This window comes from Macrotis lagotis, chromosome 1 (assembly GCF_037893015.1).
Source record: "Macrotis lagotis isolate mMagLag1 chromosome 1, bilby.v1.9.chrom.fasta, whole genome shotgun sequence".
Taxonomy (NCBI): Eukaryota; Metazoa; Chordata; class Mammalia; order Peramelemorphia; family Peramelidae; genus Macrotis; species Macrotis lagotis.
The window spans coordinates 536,716,379-536,731,957 of NC_133658.1; the positions used below are offsets into that span (position 1 = coordinate 536,716,379).

The 15,579-nt window shown below is 32.3% G+C and overlaps 1 protein-coding gene across 5 annotated transcripts in view; it reads right to left on the reverse strand.

Moving 5' to 3' along the window:
- Positions 1 to 15,579, reverse strand: part of C1HXorf58 (chromosome 1 CXorf58 homolog) — a 68,024-nt gene that overhangs the window by 15,753 nt on the left and 36,692 nt on the right. For all 5 annotated transcript variants that reach the window (XM_074214241.1, XM_074214245.1, XM_074214243.1 and 2 more), the window contains 2 exons: positions 14,530 to 14,661; positions 8,916 to 9,145 (listed from right to left, as the gene is read on the reverse strand). In XM_074214241.1, the coding sequence (XP_074070342.1) occupies positions 8,916 to 9,145; positions 14,530 to 14,661 (362 nt within the window). The remainder of the gene's footprint in view (positions 1 to 8,915; positions 9,146 to 14,529; positions 14,662 to 15,579) is intronic.

Consider the following 15,579-nt stretch of genomic DNA (forward strand, 5'->3'; position numbering starts at 1 on the left):
ATAATAAGTAATACCAATACTAAGTGTATATGCATCAAATACAGCATCCAAATTTATAAAGAAAGAGATAAATTACAGGATGAATAGCAAAACTGTAAAAAGTGGGGGGAACTCTCAACTTTCCCCCTCTCAGAATTAGATAAATTTAGCCAAAAAATAAATAAGAAGTAAATAAGATATTAGGGGAGAATTGAATGGGAATCTAAGCAAATGCATCTTTTTCTTAGTGGTACATAGAACCTTTACAAATACTAATCATAAATTAGGGCATTAAAAACTTAAATAGTCAAATACAGGAGAGCAGAAATATTAAGTCCATCATTGTCAAATTATAAGACAATTAAAATTTTATATTTAATTTAATAAAGTAGCATGGATGCAGAGATTAAAATTAACTGAAGACTAAAATAGACAGATCTTAAAGAATGAGTGGGTCAAAGAACTAATGAGACAATCAATAAATTTTATAAAAGAAAATGATAATAATAATATACTAAAACTTATGGGATGCAGCAAAATCAGTAGTCAGAGGAAATTTTATATCTTTAAATGCTTACATCAATAAAAAGAAAGAACTGAGAAAAAAACTAGAAAAAAGAACACATTAAAAATCCCCTGTTAAAAACCAAATTGGAAATCCCGGAAACTAAAGATGAATTAATAAAATTGAATCTAAGAAAACCATCAAATTAATCAATAAAAGTAGAAGGAAAACTAATAAAATAGATAAGCAATTGGTTAATATGATTTTTAAAAAGAGAGAAGAAAACCAAATCACTAGTATCAAAAATAAAAAGGTTAAATATGCTACTAATAAAGTTGAAATTAAAACAATTGGTAGGAGGTATTTTACCCAAACATATGCCAATAAATTTAGCAATTTAAGTTAAATGGTAAAAATCTTTACAAAAATATAAACTGCCTAGAGTAACAGAAGAGGAAATAGAATATCTAAATACATGTATTTTTTAAAAAGAAATCAACAGGCCAAAAATAACTTTCTTAAGAAAAAAAACATCAGATGGATTTACATGTAAATTCTACCAAACATTTAAAGATCAACTGATTCCAGTATTAAATAAATTATTTGAAATGATAGGCTATCACATTCCTCTCAGAAAACAAAATATGGTACTGATACATAAACCAGGAAAAGCAAAATAAGAGAAAGGAAATTATAAACTAATTTTACTAATAAATATTGATGCAAATATTCTAAAATAAAATGATAACTTAGGTGACTACAACAATATGTCACAAAAATGATAAATTGTGACCAAGTGGGATTTCTATCAGGAATGCAGGAATGATTTAACATAAGGAAGACTATTAAGATATAATTACTAACAAAAGTAACAAAAATCTTAACTATATTAATAGATACAGAAAATTCAACACTCATTCCTATTAAAAACACTTGAATAGATGTAAATGAATTTTTTCTTAAATGATAAGATATATATATACATGTATATATATATATTATATATATATATACCTAAAAACATCAACAAGCATTATTTGTAATGAGTATAAACAAGAAGCCTTTCTAGTAAGATCAGGAGTGAAAGAAGGATACCCAGTATCACCAATATTTTTAGTATCATTTTAGAAATGTTAGCAATAGCAATAAGAGGAGAAAAAGAAATTGAAGAAATATAATAGACAAGGACTCCCTGTCTCTCTCTCTCTCTCTCTCTCTCTCTCTCTCTCTCTCTCTCTCTCTCTTCTCTTTGTTTGTTCCTTTGTTTCCTTTTCTTTCCCTGAGTTTCCAGGAGAGGTATCATACTATATTGCAGGCAGCAGAGGTCATACAACAAATTGCTAGGGATTCATGCCTGGAAATGTATTCAAAGCATTTTCTAATCAACTGTCCTAATTACTATGATAAGACCACTTTTATTTTTCTCTCTTAATATACATAGACTCCCACTACTATCTTCTCTCTCTCACTAGTGTTCTATTTTTGTCCTAAGGGTTTCACACAACTAGAGGACAACTATCATTGCGCATAATCACAACTTCAAAGGAATTTGTGGAAATAACTATCAGTTGTAGACCACTATATATATATATATATATATATATATATCCCACAATCCTTTGGGAGTGCTTATCCCAGATGTGTGTGTGTGTGTGTGTGTATGAAACTTGTCTGTCTGTCTATCTATCTATCTATCTATCTATCTATCTATCTATCTATCTATCTATCTATCTACTCTATATCTATTCTATCAACTATTACCTCTCTTTGTATATCTATCAATCTATATATCTAATTGGGAATATACATGTATGCATGTGTATACACACATTCTGATAGACCAGTCCAATGGGATATTAATTTAACTGCATGCCAAAATATATTTTTTCCCTACTTGTTTCTTCCTGATTATTAGACATTTTTGTTATTAGAAAAGTCTTTTCAGTTAAGGGGACTCGATAATATTCTGGGAATTGATGTTATCATTATAATGATATCTTTAAATGTTTTTATTCAGAGAACCTCTAATTCTGTATGGAATCATCTTCTATTTGGACTTTCAACAAAAACATCCTCAGTGAAAATGGTGAATGCCTTTGGAAAATGAAAAAGATGAGTGAACAAATACAGACAAAATTTTTTTAATAAAAATAATTTTTCTCTCCCTCTTATTCCATTCATAACTGATCAATAAGACATATACCTTGTCATGCAAAGCAAATTTTCATATTGACCAAGTACAAGAATGTATATCTTATTCTGTATTTTTAATCCATTACTTCTCTAATAGAAGATGAGTTGCTTCATCTTCAGACTTGAGGAATCATGGTTTGTCAATGCATTGATCCAGGCCACTATACAATGATAATAGAGTTTATTTTCTCTTAAAGGACATCTGGAGTTACTAAGACATTTTGTTCCTGTTATCTTCCTTTCTTTGTATAACACTGCTCTGTCATTTAGATTATTTCACTTTTCAATTTCAAATGACTCCTGATACAAATGACTCATACTAATAAAGTTAAATTTCTTATGGATTATGCTAAAGAAAGACTTCTCAATGGTCAAATCTTTCTAAAAAAACAGATTTGTTTCAAAAATGCATGAAATTTGAAGAGAATATGAAATAAAGAAAAAAAGTTCATTAGATACAAATACAAATATGGAAATAGAATTATAAATATATGTATGCATGTATATATATGCATGTATATATATGATTATGTATACATGTGTATGTGTGTACTGCTCTGAATAAACACAAATACCTATCAGAATATAATAAATGCCATATAGACCAATGATTATAAATGTTATCTATATATAATACATAGACACACATATATAAGTATGTACATGTATATAACCATTGATCCAGATAGCACTTTAATAGTTCCTCAATGAATTTCTCAGATTAGTATTGGTACTTCCATCATGCTATCCATGTTTAATTCCATTTGGATGTCATATATTTCCATTTTAATCTTTTACTACCTAATTTGAGTCCCCTCCTTCCTCATTTACTATGTTCTGACAGGTATTTACTTTCATTACAGCAGTGATTTCCCAGGCTTTTTTTTCTTGTGCCATTCTCCTATCAATAAGGTTCTTCTTTTACCTTGGTTTGTATGTGTATATGTATGGGTTGGATCTTCCAGTGGTCCATGAAATACTATTATGAATGTTCAGGTATGTATTAGATTATGATTTCTGCAAGAGGGATATTTCTGCCTTAGTGCAAGGTTGAGATCTTACAGGACAGGAGCAAATGGAGTACGGGAAGTAAAGGTGGGAATAGGTAAAGTGTAGACATGGTTCAGAAGGGCTAACACAGAGATGGTAGAGTTAATGAACTGAAAGGACCTTGTGGTCATGTTAACCATCCCTACTTTGGAAATCACTGATATAGCTATATTCAGTTGTATGTATATACGTGCATGCATGTGTATAGTCTAGGTCTTCCTGTTTAAACACACTCACACACACATACATACATACATACATACATACATACATGTGTGAGTGTGTTTAAACCATTGTGTGTGCCTGTATGCTTCAAAGTCAGGAAGATCTGACTTTAGATTTTACCTTCAACTTATAATGCCTATATGATCTTGGGCAAGTAGCTTTAACCTCCTCAAATCTTAGAATTATCTTATAGTTTAAACTGCTGATCAGGTACTGGCCTTCATTGGTAGAAATTTCTCACAGGGAAAGTTCTACCTATAAATCACAAGTCTTGTCAGAAACAAATGAGCTTGTTAATGAGCTTGTTCTATGCATATGGGGGTAATAAATTGACTCTTAAGGTCTAAAAAAAATATAATAGACAAGGTAATAAAATTAAGTCTTTTTGAAGACAATATGATGATATATTTGGAAAATCCTAGATTCAACTAAAAAGCTAGTTGAAACAATAATTTTAGTAAAGTAGCAGGATACAAAATAAACCTACACAAATCATCAGCATTTCTTATATCATCACCAAAACCCTGCAAGAAGAGATTCTAAGACATTTTTCATATAAACAATTGTTGTATATGAACATAATTATAAAATATTTTTATACAAAAACTCAGCTTTAAATAAATAATGATTAGCTGAGTTGATATAATAGAAATGATGATTCTATCTAAACTTATCTTTAGGGGTAGCTAGGTGGCGCAGTGGATAGAGCACCGGCTCTGGAGTCAGGAGTACCTGAATTCAAATCCAACCTCAGACACTTAATAATGACCTAGCCGTGTGGCCTTGGGCAAGCCACTTAACCCCATTGCCTTGCAAAAAAAAAAAACACCTAAAAAAAAAAGACTGCACAGATAAACTTATCTTTATTTAGTGCCATCCCAATTAAACTAAAATAATTTATTTTATTGAGCTAGAAAAAATAATAAAAAATTCATTTGGAAGAACAAAAGGCCAAGAATATTAGAGGAATTAAAATTTAAAAACATAAAAGAAGCAGGACTAGCAGTACCAGATCTTATAATTCCCTATAATATAGGGGAATAATTATCAAAATTATCTGGTACTGCCTAAGAAAGAATGATGGCTCAGTAGAATAGAGAAGGTATGCAATACATAGTAGTAAATAGGTAAGTACCTTCATATTTGATACACACAAGGACATAAGCAGGGGGCAGCTAGGTGGTGCAGTGGATAGAGAACACTGACCTCAGAGTCAGGAGGACCTGAGTTCAAATATGACCTCAGACAATGATTGCCTAGCTATGTGATCTCTTAACCTCATTGCCTTAAATAAATAAAAAAAAATTTAAAATAATCCAAATTTTGGGGATAAGAACTCTATTTTGTAAAATAAATGGCTGTAAAAAATAGAAAACTGAACACTAAAGATAAAATATACTGTTTACCAAGAAAAGGTCAAAGTGGATATATATGTCTTAGAAATAAAGGAAGATTATTTTTTTTAGTTTGTTTTTTTTTTGCAAGGCAATGGGGTTAAGTGGCTTGCCCAAGGCCACACGGCTAGGTAATTATTAAGTGTCTGAGACTGGATTTGAATCCAGGTACTCCTGACTCTAGGGCCGGAGCTTTATCCACCTAGCTGCCCCGGAAGATATATTATTTAACATCAGATTTATGAATAAAAGAATTTATGAATAAACATGAAAGTAAGCATCATTGATTACATTAATGAATTAATTAAAGTTTTTTTTTTATTTTGAATAGAAAAGATTTTGCACAATGGAAACCAATATAGCCAAGATTGGGGAAAAAAAAGCAGAAAATTGAGGGAGAAATTTTATAGCCATTTCTCAGATGAAGGCCTAATATTTCAAATATATTGAAAACTGGGCCAATTTTATAAGTCCATGAATTATTCCCCAGTTGATAAATGGTCAAAGGAAATGAAGAGGGAGTTTAGGGATGAAGAAATGAAAATGATACATTGTCAAATGAAAAAATACTCTAAATGATTAAATTAAATTAAAATTAAAACAATGCTTTGGTAGACCCTCATCCCTATCAGATTGGCTAATATGACAGAAAAAGGAAAATGATAAGTGTAGGGAAACTTGTGCAAAAATTGGGACACTAATATACCATTGACAGAATTGTGAACTTATCCTACACTTTGGAGAGTATTTGGAATTATGCTTAAAGAATTGTAAAAATGCATACTTGACCCAGTAATACTTTATTAGGTCTGTTCCCAAGGTTATCTTGAGGAGAAGAAAAATGACCTACATGTTCTACAATATTTATAACAGCTCTCTTTGTGGTGGCAAAGAACTGGATAGTTGGGGAAAGGCTGATAAGTTGTGGTATATAATTGTGATGAAATTCTACTGTTATAAGCAATGATGAAGTGGTTGATTTTAGAAAAAACATGGAAAGACTTGCATGAAATAATGCAAAGGAAAAAAAGTAGAACCAAGAAAAATTGTTTATAGTGATAGCAATATTATTCTAAGAGCAACTCTGAATGCTTAAACTATTCTGAGTAATATCATCATTCAAATCAACTATGACAGCATTATGAAGGAAAATGTTATCTACCTCCAGAAAAATGAACTGATCTATGGCAGTATTTAGCACATGGTTCCACATATGTGAATGTTGGCCTTCTCTAATGTGGAATTGCAAAGAACAGAGGGAAACAACTTGGAACTCAAAATTAACAATAAATAAAAGTAATTTAAAAAATTCCCTCTAAAGAAGGATAATTTTTTGTCTTTAATAGCTGCCTGGAAGGACTGATAAGTTAGGGCTTTATAGCCATGGGAAAAGTCACCTCTCAGAAATAGCACTTAAATCAAGACTTACTCTTTCTCCACTAAATCTCCTTTTTAAGTATTAATAATTTAGATAGGCTTAAAAGTCATGGGAGAGAAAAAAAGTAAAATGAGAGGTGTCATCTTTTGATCTTAATACCGCAGATGGCAATACAATGGGAATTTTAAATGGGGCTCTGATAATATTCTTTCAGTATTAATTGACAAAGAGCCTAGGTGATGCAAGGCAGCATTTTATGAGCAAAAAGCTTTTTGAGGGATAGGAAACCCTTCAATTCCTATTGGCCCAGTCAAAAAGCAAATGGTAGTTTTTTTATAATCTCTGAGAGAAAAAGAGGAAATTTATTGCTGAACCTTATACAGATATGGAAGAGATTGCCAAAAATATTTTGTTTATTCTTTCATTTCATTGTATCTTGTCAAAAGCTAATGATTTAATGTATTTACAATTACCCTTGTATTTTACATATTTATTAGTCAACAAGAATTTATTAAGCACTTACTATGTGACAAGAATGGCTAAAACAGTGTCCTCAATAAATTAAGATTCTAAGGGGCGAGATGACATGTAAATCAATGTGTGAATACATAATATTCATGGCTGTACAGACTGATAGACATATGCATCTGTTTATATGTCTATATATTTATCATGGATTGAAGATAAACTCAGAAAGAAGACCTGGGGGAGAGGGAGAGAGTAGGAAAGGCCTCTTGCAGAAGGTGAGATTTTAGCGGAGTCTTGAAGGAAGCCAATGAAGTTAAGAAATGAAGGAGAGGTGATTAAATTGATAGTTAACAAATTTATAATACAAACATTAAAAAAAAGAAAAGCTTAGTATAACATAAAATATTGCTTGTCTATTTATAATCTTATGAAAAATTGCTCTAAATCATTATTGATTAGAGAAATACAAATTAAAGCATCTCTTGAGTTATATCCCATACCTCTGTGACTGGCCAATATGACTAGAAAGGATAGTGATCAATGTTGGAAAGGATGTGGGGAATTTGGGACACTAATGCATTGTTGGTGGAGTTATGAACTGATCCAGCCTTTCTGGAGAGCAATTTGGAATTATGCCCAAAAAGCAATAAGAATGTGCATGCCTTTTGATCCAGCAATACCACTACTGGGTCTATATCCTGAAGAAATCATGTAAAAGGGTAAAAATTCCACATGTAAAAAGATATTCATAGCAGCTCTGTTTGTAGTGGCAAAGAATTGGAAATTAAGTGAATGCCCATTATTTGGGGAATGGCTGAACAAATTGTGGAATGTGTGTGTGTGTGTGTGTGTGTGTGTGTGTGTGTGTGTGTGTGTGTGTATGTGAGTGTGTGATGGAACACTATTGTTCTCTAAGAAATCATGAGGGACTGGATATCAGAAAAACCTGGAAAGACTTTCATGAATTGATGCTGAGTGAGATGAGCAGAACCAGAAGAACATTATATACACTAACAACAACATGGGGTGATGATCAATAAGGATGGATTCTCTCATTCCATCAAGGCAATAATCAGGGACAGTTTTAGGGGATTGTGATGAAAAATAATGTCTATATCCAGAGAAGGAACTGTGGAGAGTTTAAACAAAGACCAAAGCTTATTATTTTCAATTTTTAAAAGTTGTTTTATGCGATGTGTAATTTTGTTATCTCTAATGTTTCTTTCTTCCTTTTGAACCTGATTCTTCTCTCACAAGACGTTCAGTTTTGAGCTATGCTTATCATGAATGAAAATTTAAAGCTGCCTTTTGTTGGGGGAAGGAAAGAGGGAGGGGGGGAGAAAAATTGTAAAACTCAAAACCTTGCCAAAAGAAAAGTGAGTGATAGAAACTACCATTGTATGTGATTGGAAAACAAAATTATTTATATAATAAAAAATTTTAAAAAATGAAAACCCCCCTCAAAATACTGCTCGTACTATGAAGTAATTGAGAAGTGGGTGTCAGCTGACCTTGTAAAGAAAACAATATTAATGCTTTGCTACTTCCAGAAGTCATCAATATTCTTTTGCTGAGTGGCCATGAGACCTTCAAGACAGAAATAATTCCTAAATGGTAATCTATGGGAGATTCCTATTAAGAAAATTAGTTTTCTTTTAAATGTAGAATATTAAAGTTAACTAAATATTTATCTCACAGTTAAATTATGATAGATATTTTTTACCTAACTTGAGAAATAACCCGGAGCTGGTCACGTTGCATCTCTTCAGATTGTGGTTTTTGTAATAGATACTTCAATTCTTTTTGCAGACGATCTGAGAGCATTCCAGATGTTGCATAATTTATTATATCATATATTATCATTGTTTTTGGAAAGTTTTCCAGTGTCAGCCTTCTCCAGCAGTTACTTTTGCCACCAAGATATGCTGGGGTTTCATCCAGAAAACTGGTAAACTACAGAGCAAAAAACCAAGACTAATTACCTGCTGGAGTTACTCTAAGTTTTAAAGTGGAAGTTTCTTAACAATTTCTGCTTTGTATAAAAGAGACACCAAGATCAGCAAACTTTTTGAGTGCAGGAATACTGACATTTTAAAATTTCTCTTTGCACCAACATAATGTTTAACACACATTTGGCATTCAATAGAAGCTGAACTGAAATGAATATTGTGTTCAGAGTAACTAGTAGTGCTACTCCCTGACATAACTGAAGGTCAGAAAATATCTGAATAAATAATTTAGAGAACAGGCTATTCTTAGAGGTTGAGTACCCAGATCATTATTTTCATTTGAAACATTTTTAGTTACTCCTTAAATGTAACAATGTAAAGAGTTTGTCTTAGAAAAATAATCTGAGAACATCTCACGCTTTGTGGTTCATTTACAAAGCACTTTACAACAGTAAGGTAGGTAGTGAATTATTGTTCTTTTTTTACCAATGAAGTAACTGGGACTCCTAAAAAAGTAATTAGCTCATAGTCATAGAACTAGCAAGTGTTAGAAACATAATTGAGCCTATGCCCTAACTCCAAGAGTCTTGGACTTCTTTCCACTATTCTCCCATTTGAGAGAGAAGGATAGGAACCAGGCAGTAGAAGGTACAATTTTATATTCCATAGGAAAGAGGTGGGGCATGAGACTTGCTGGGACTCCATGCAGTTCTTGAAGTCTATCTTCTTTGCATTTTTTTCTCTATGCTCCTTGTATTCATAATCCCTCACATGCAATTCTCAACAAAGACACAACACAGAATTAGATATTCTCAGCATTGGAAAAAAAAAATTCAGTGGGCATTTAATGTAGCTCACATCTGAACAAAAATTCTCTCTACAACAAAAACAAGTGTCTATGGTCATCCAATATTTGTTCGAAGTTCACTATGTTGGGTAGACACCCCACCTTAAGAGCCAAGTCATTCTCTGAGCTAGAAAATTCTAATTATTAGAAAGTTCTTTACATTCAGCCTAGATTTGCTTAATTGCCACTTCTATTCATTGCTATAAATCCTGTCCCCTGGGGTCAAGCAGAATAAGTTTTCTCCATCCCCATTTATCATAAATTCCTCCAAATCCTTTAAAATTACTAGTCTAACTTTTTCATAGCATCACCACCAGTTTTTCTCTAGGCTGGTGTCCAGTTTTTTCAGGTGGTCCTTATATGATTGTGAGGGCCTTTCCTCATTACTAACTTGTACACACTAAGCTCAACATTTTCCAGTTCATCAGTATATATCTTAAATGTGACTTCCCAAACTAAGCACACAATATTATAGATGTAATCTAACCAGGGAAGAGTATATTGAAACAACTGCTGCCCTAGTCCTGGGTATAATGTTCGCTTATGATGTTAGCTATTCTGGATGCCATAAAACACTCTTGAATCATATTGTGTTTTTAATCCATCAAAAACCCCCTTATCTTTTTCTCATCATCTACTATCCATGCCTTTCCCTCCTTTATGTGATAGAAATTTTTTGAACTCTAGTTTACAACTATTCATTTATTCTTTTTTTTTTTTTTTAGATTTTTGCAAGGCAAATGGGGTAAGTGGCTTGCCCAAGGCCACACAGCTAGGTGATTATTAAGTGTCTGAGACCAAATTTGAACCCGGGGTACTCCTGACTCCAGGGCTGGTGCTTTATCCACTGCACCACCTAGCCACCCCCCATTTATTCTTTATACATATATACTTTATCTTACTATATTTAGCCCAAAATTTTAGTCTGAGATCTTTTTAGAACCCGAATGTCATTCATCCTATTAGCTAAAACCCAAACTATCTTTGTGTCACTTTAAAACTGTTAAGTACTCCATTTAAATCTTTAAGTCACTGAATACAATATTACATAGCACAGATCCTAGAACAGATTTCCTGGGACTCTTTATCAGAGACTTCTTTCCAAGAAATTACTACTTTGGATCTGATCTTTTATTTTATTTTATTTTATTTTGGATCTGATCTTTTAAATAATTCCAAAGTCACCTCCTTATGCTCTTCTCTAGTCCATATTATCTTGTCCATGAGAACAATCTGAGTTACTTTGTCAAATGCTTTGTTAAAATTTAGCAAACTATTAACAACAGCAATATATTGATTTAAAAGTCTAATAACATCTCTTTATTATTATTAAATTTATACTGTAAGCAATATGTTTTCTTAGAAATCATTCATTATTAACTGCCTACTGGGTATACAAATATAAATGCTGAAAAAATTTTTTCACTTGAGAAATTTATATTCCGAGCTTGGGGGGATAGGCTGTGCAAAGGATTAACAATGAGAGATGGGATGTCAAATTGAGGAAAATTTGATTAGAAGAGTGCATGGAGGGGGGAAAATATGCAAAAAACATAAAGGGGTATACTAGAGCCAGATTATAAAGGTCCTTAACTGGGAATGTGTGGAGTTAGTATTTTATTCTTGAGGCAGTAGGGGGTTCAAGTTTCTTGCTAGATCTATTTTTTGGGAATACTAATTTAAAAGCTATATGGAAAATGAATTGACAAGGCCTGAAATTGAAATTGCAGAGTCCAATCAGGATATTATTGTAGTAGTCTGTAAAGATGGTGTGAAGTGGGATGGTGGTCATGTGAATGTAAAGTATGAGATATTTACTAGAAACAGTATGGTAGGAGAATAAATAGAACTTAGCAAGTGATTTGACTTGGGATGGGGGTGAAGAGAAGGATGACTCTTAAGCCAAAAACTCCAGTGACTAGAAGAAACAGAGGTATTTGGTAAGGGTGGGTGGATTTAGGGACCAGATAATGAAATAATGAACCATGTTTTGGGTGTTGAATTTGAAATGTCTAATGATCAACTAGAAATGTGAAGCTAAGAAAATTAGGATTTATTATAGAGTTTTAAGAGTCATCTGCACAGAGATGATAATTAAACCCATGAGAGATGATTCAATAGCCAAGAGACAGGAAATATAGAGAGCAAAGATGGCCTAGGACAAAATTGATAGATGGTTCAATGATTTTTTTAATACATTAAATCAGTAGTGGCAACTACTGGTCTTTTCAATAATATAAATTATACAGAACTCTTAATCTTCAGTAAGGTTTTTGATAATTATGTTCACTGTCTGAAATACGGTATAGAGAAGATGAAAATTCAGTGAATGTGAAGGTATTAGATATAGTACATATATGTTCTCTACTTTCTTCTGTAAAGAAGCAAACAAAAAAGGGGTATGACTAAGATATTTAGCTAAATTTTTTCATAACCTTAAGTTATGATTCTCTTCATGGATTTTCATGTTTATTCTGATTTAGTTTTGACATTACTGATAAAAGAAGTTTGAAATTTTGTCTTCTATTTTTTCAATTCTTTAAATCAAAATTCTATATAATTTTGTATCTCATACTCAATAACTGAGGACTAACCAAATGAACCGTGGTATGCAAATGTAATGAAATAATATTGCACTTAAGAAATTCCAAGAAGCCAGGGAAGACTTCATGACCCTTGAAAATAAAATACACAGGGGCAGCTAGGTGGCGCAGTGGATAGAGCACCAGCCCTGGAGTCAGGAGTACTTGAGTTCAAATCCGACCTCAGACACTTAATATTTACCTAGCTGTGTGGCCTTGGGCAAGCCACTTAACCCCATTACCTTGAAAAAAAAAAGAAAATACACAGGGGCAGCTAGGTGGTGCAGTGGATAAAGCATTGGCCCTGGAATCTGAAAAACTTGAACTGAAATCTAGCCTCAGACACTTAATAATTACCTAGCTTATGACCTTGGGTAAGTCAATTAACCCCCCCATTACCTTGAAAAAAAATGAAAAAACATATATATAATGAAAACAATGGAAACATAACTAACAAAAAAGAAACCGAAAAATGAGCAAGCATAGCTCTGGAAAAGTTAAAAACGTATCTCATTTCCTTCCACTGTAAAAATGGGAAAAGGGTACAGAATTTTTCATATATCATAAGGTACAGTTGAGGTATTGATAAGTTTTCTGCTTTTTTTCCTCTTCTAAAATCACAAGGGATATTCATTGGATAGGGGAGGGCTCAGGGGATAGTCATAAATGATTGAAATATAAAGACAAAAGGTATCAACAATAAAATTTAAATTTTAAAAATATTATTGCCACCTCAGAAAAATATTGATTTGGTTTAAGTATAGGCTGTACATCCCAAATCTGACATATAAAATTCCTAAATGATTATTAACAAGATCACAGTACAATAGAAACAACTTAAGCTTCACTGGTTTCTGCAGTAGCAAGAGCTTCTTTCACCGGCCTCATACACATTGCAAAGTTCTGTGCTAGGTAACTTTGAATGGGGCAAGGTAAAGGAGACAGATCTACTTTAAAGATGCAGATCACAAAATGAAGCAATATACAATGCTCCTTTATCCCCCAAAACTGCAGAGGGCTACTAGAAGTAGTGTAAGAGAATTCCTAGACATTATCTCCTCAAGGAGTGTGCATTTTCCTTGTGCCCCACTTCCCATTTTTAGAGAAATGATATTGGGGCTCCTTCTTGTGGCAACATAGGTGGCTCTGTGGAATTCAATTGCCAAAGAGCAGAAAATAGGGGAAAGGTGCATTGGGGAGAGACAATAATGGAAGAAAGAAGCAATAATAGCAGATTTTAGAGAACAGTTATGATTCCAAACCTTGTGAGGCTGCATTGAGGATTAGAGGGGAAAAAAGGGGTGAAGCAAGGAGTAAAAAAGGCAAATGAGACTATTCTAGCTGTGTGTCCTCTTCAGGTGCCAAAACAAAACAAAACAAAACAACCTGTGTTAAGTTTTATCATTCAAAAATCTTAAACTTGGAGGAGGTTTGTTAATGAGTCCAAGAATGGTGGAAACAATAAGCTTAATGATCTTAGAGATTGTAAAGGTGGTAGAGGGTTGTAGTAGTATATGTGATAAGAGTTCATGGAATGAGATAGGGGAAGTCTTTACTTGTTCTCATTCATTCTATTTTTTCCCCATTTTCTTGGTTTCCCTTAATTTATTATGATATTTTTATATGGTAAAAGCTTTGCCTATTTGCTTTTAGAAAGATAATTTACTGTTAAACAGATACAATTTTTTAATATAGGACTTTAGAGTACATTTTTCAATATACAATTCTTTTTGAGAAATTTCATTTTAAGGATGTAATCAACATCATATGGAGTCCTATACCAATATAGTATTACAATAAGATTTGAAGTTTTTAGAAATGATAAAAATTCTGTTTCCTTTAAAGTCATCACTTTACACAGAATTAATATGAATTATTCCAATAATATAAGATTGTTTTCTTCTTTAGATACAGGATGAAAGAAAGCCTTTCTCATTAATATTTAAACATATTCCTTACATGCATATAATCCTTCATGGTAACAACATCAATTTCATCAGCAATTTTGTATGTTTGAAAGTGAAGTTGGTCTTGAATTATTTGGTCATAATATTTCCGATTTCCCATTAGTTTACAAGCATCAACCACTGCCTGTGAAAGGGAAGAGGGAATGAAAAATTCAAACATTCAAACAGCAACATTTTTTGAAACAATTTATAAAATCTTTTTCTATTCTATTCTATTTTCTAACATAGGATTGATTTAGTGAAAACTTAAAATATCTGTAGTTCTTTGAGAACCACGGCATAAGAGATATCTGCTCTGAAGCATCATTTTAAAAATCAAAATGAAAGAGTAATCAGTTATCACCTAATCTGCTCTGTTTTACAAATGAGAAAACTTAGACCAAGAGAGAAGTGATTTGTTTAAAGTCATAAAACAGAGCAGTTACAGACCTAAGACTAAGGTCTTCATTCTTTTTTGTTGTCTTTTTATTATCACACAGTATAGGAGTTATAATTTATATATGCATATGTCTGAATGTATATATATGTGTGTGTATGAATATTCATATGCATATGAACACTTATGCACATATACATGTGTACACATATATACTGTTTCTGTAAATATATTCCAAGATCCTTTTAAACATTTTTGATTAGACAAGTAATTTTAATTTCATAAATCTATGTAGAAAATGTTTTCTCAATTATTTTCCAAATGAGCTAAAACTCTTTAACTTAATAAACTAAAAAGTATTATTCAAGTGTAATCATTAATTGTGAAGAGACTTAGATGCTGTATTCATAATTTACTGAATGAACCTAAAACTCAGTGTGGTAGGAACAATGTCTGCCATATAGATTAGTCTAAGATTGCTAAGTGGTTCAATAGATAGAGTGGTACAGTGGATAGAGTGCCAAGCCTGGAGTCAGAAGACTTATTTTCTTGAGTTTAATTCTGGCCTCAGACACTTACTATCTCTGTAACCCTGGGGCAAGTCATTTAACCCTGCTTGCCTCAGTTTCCTCATTTGTAAAATAAGCTGGAAAAGTAAATGACAAA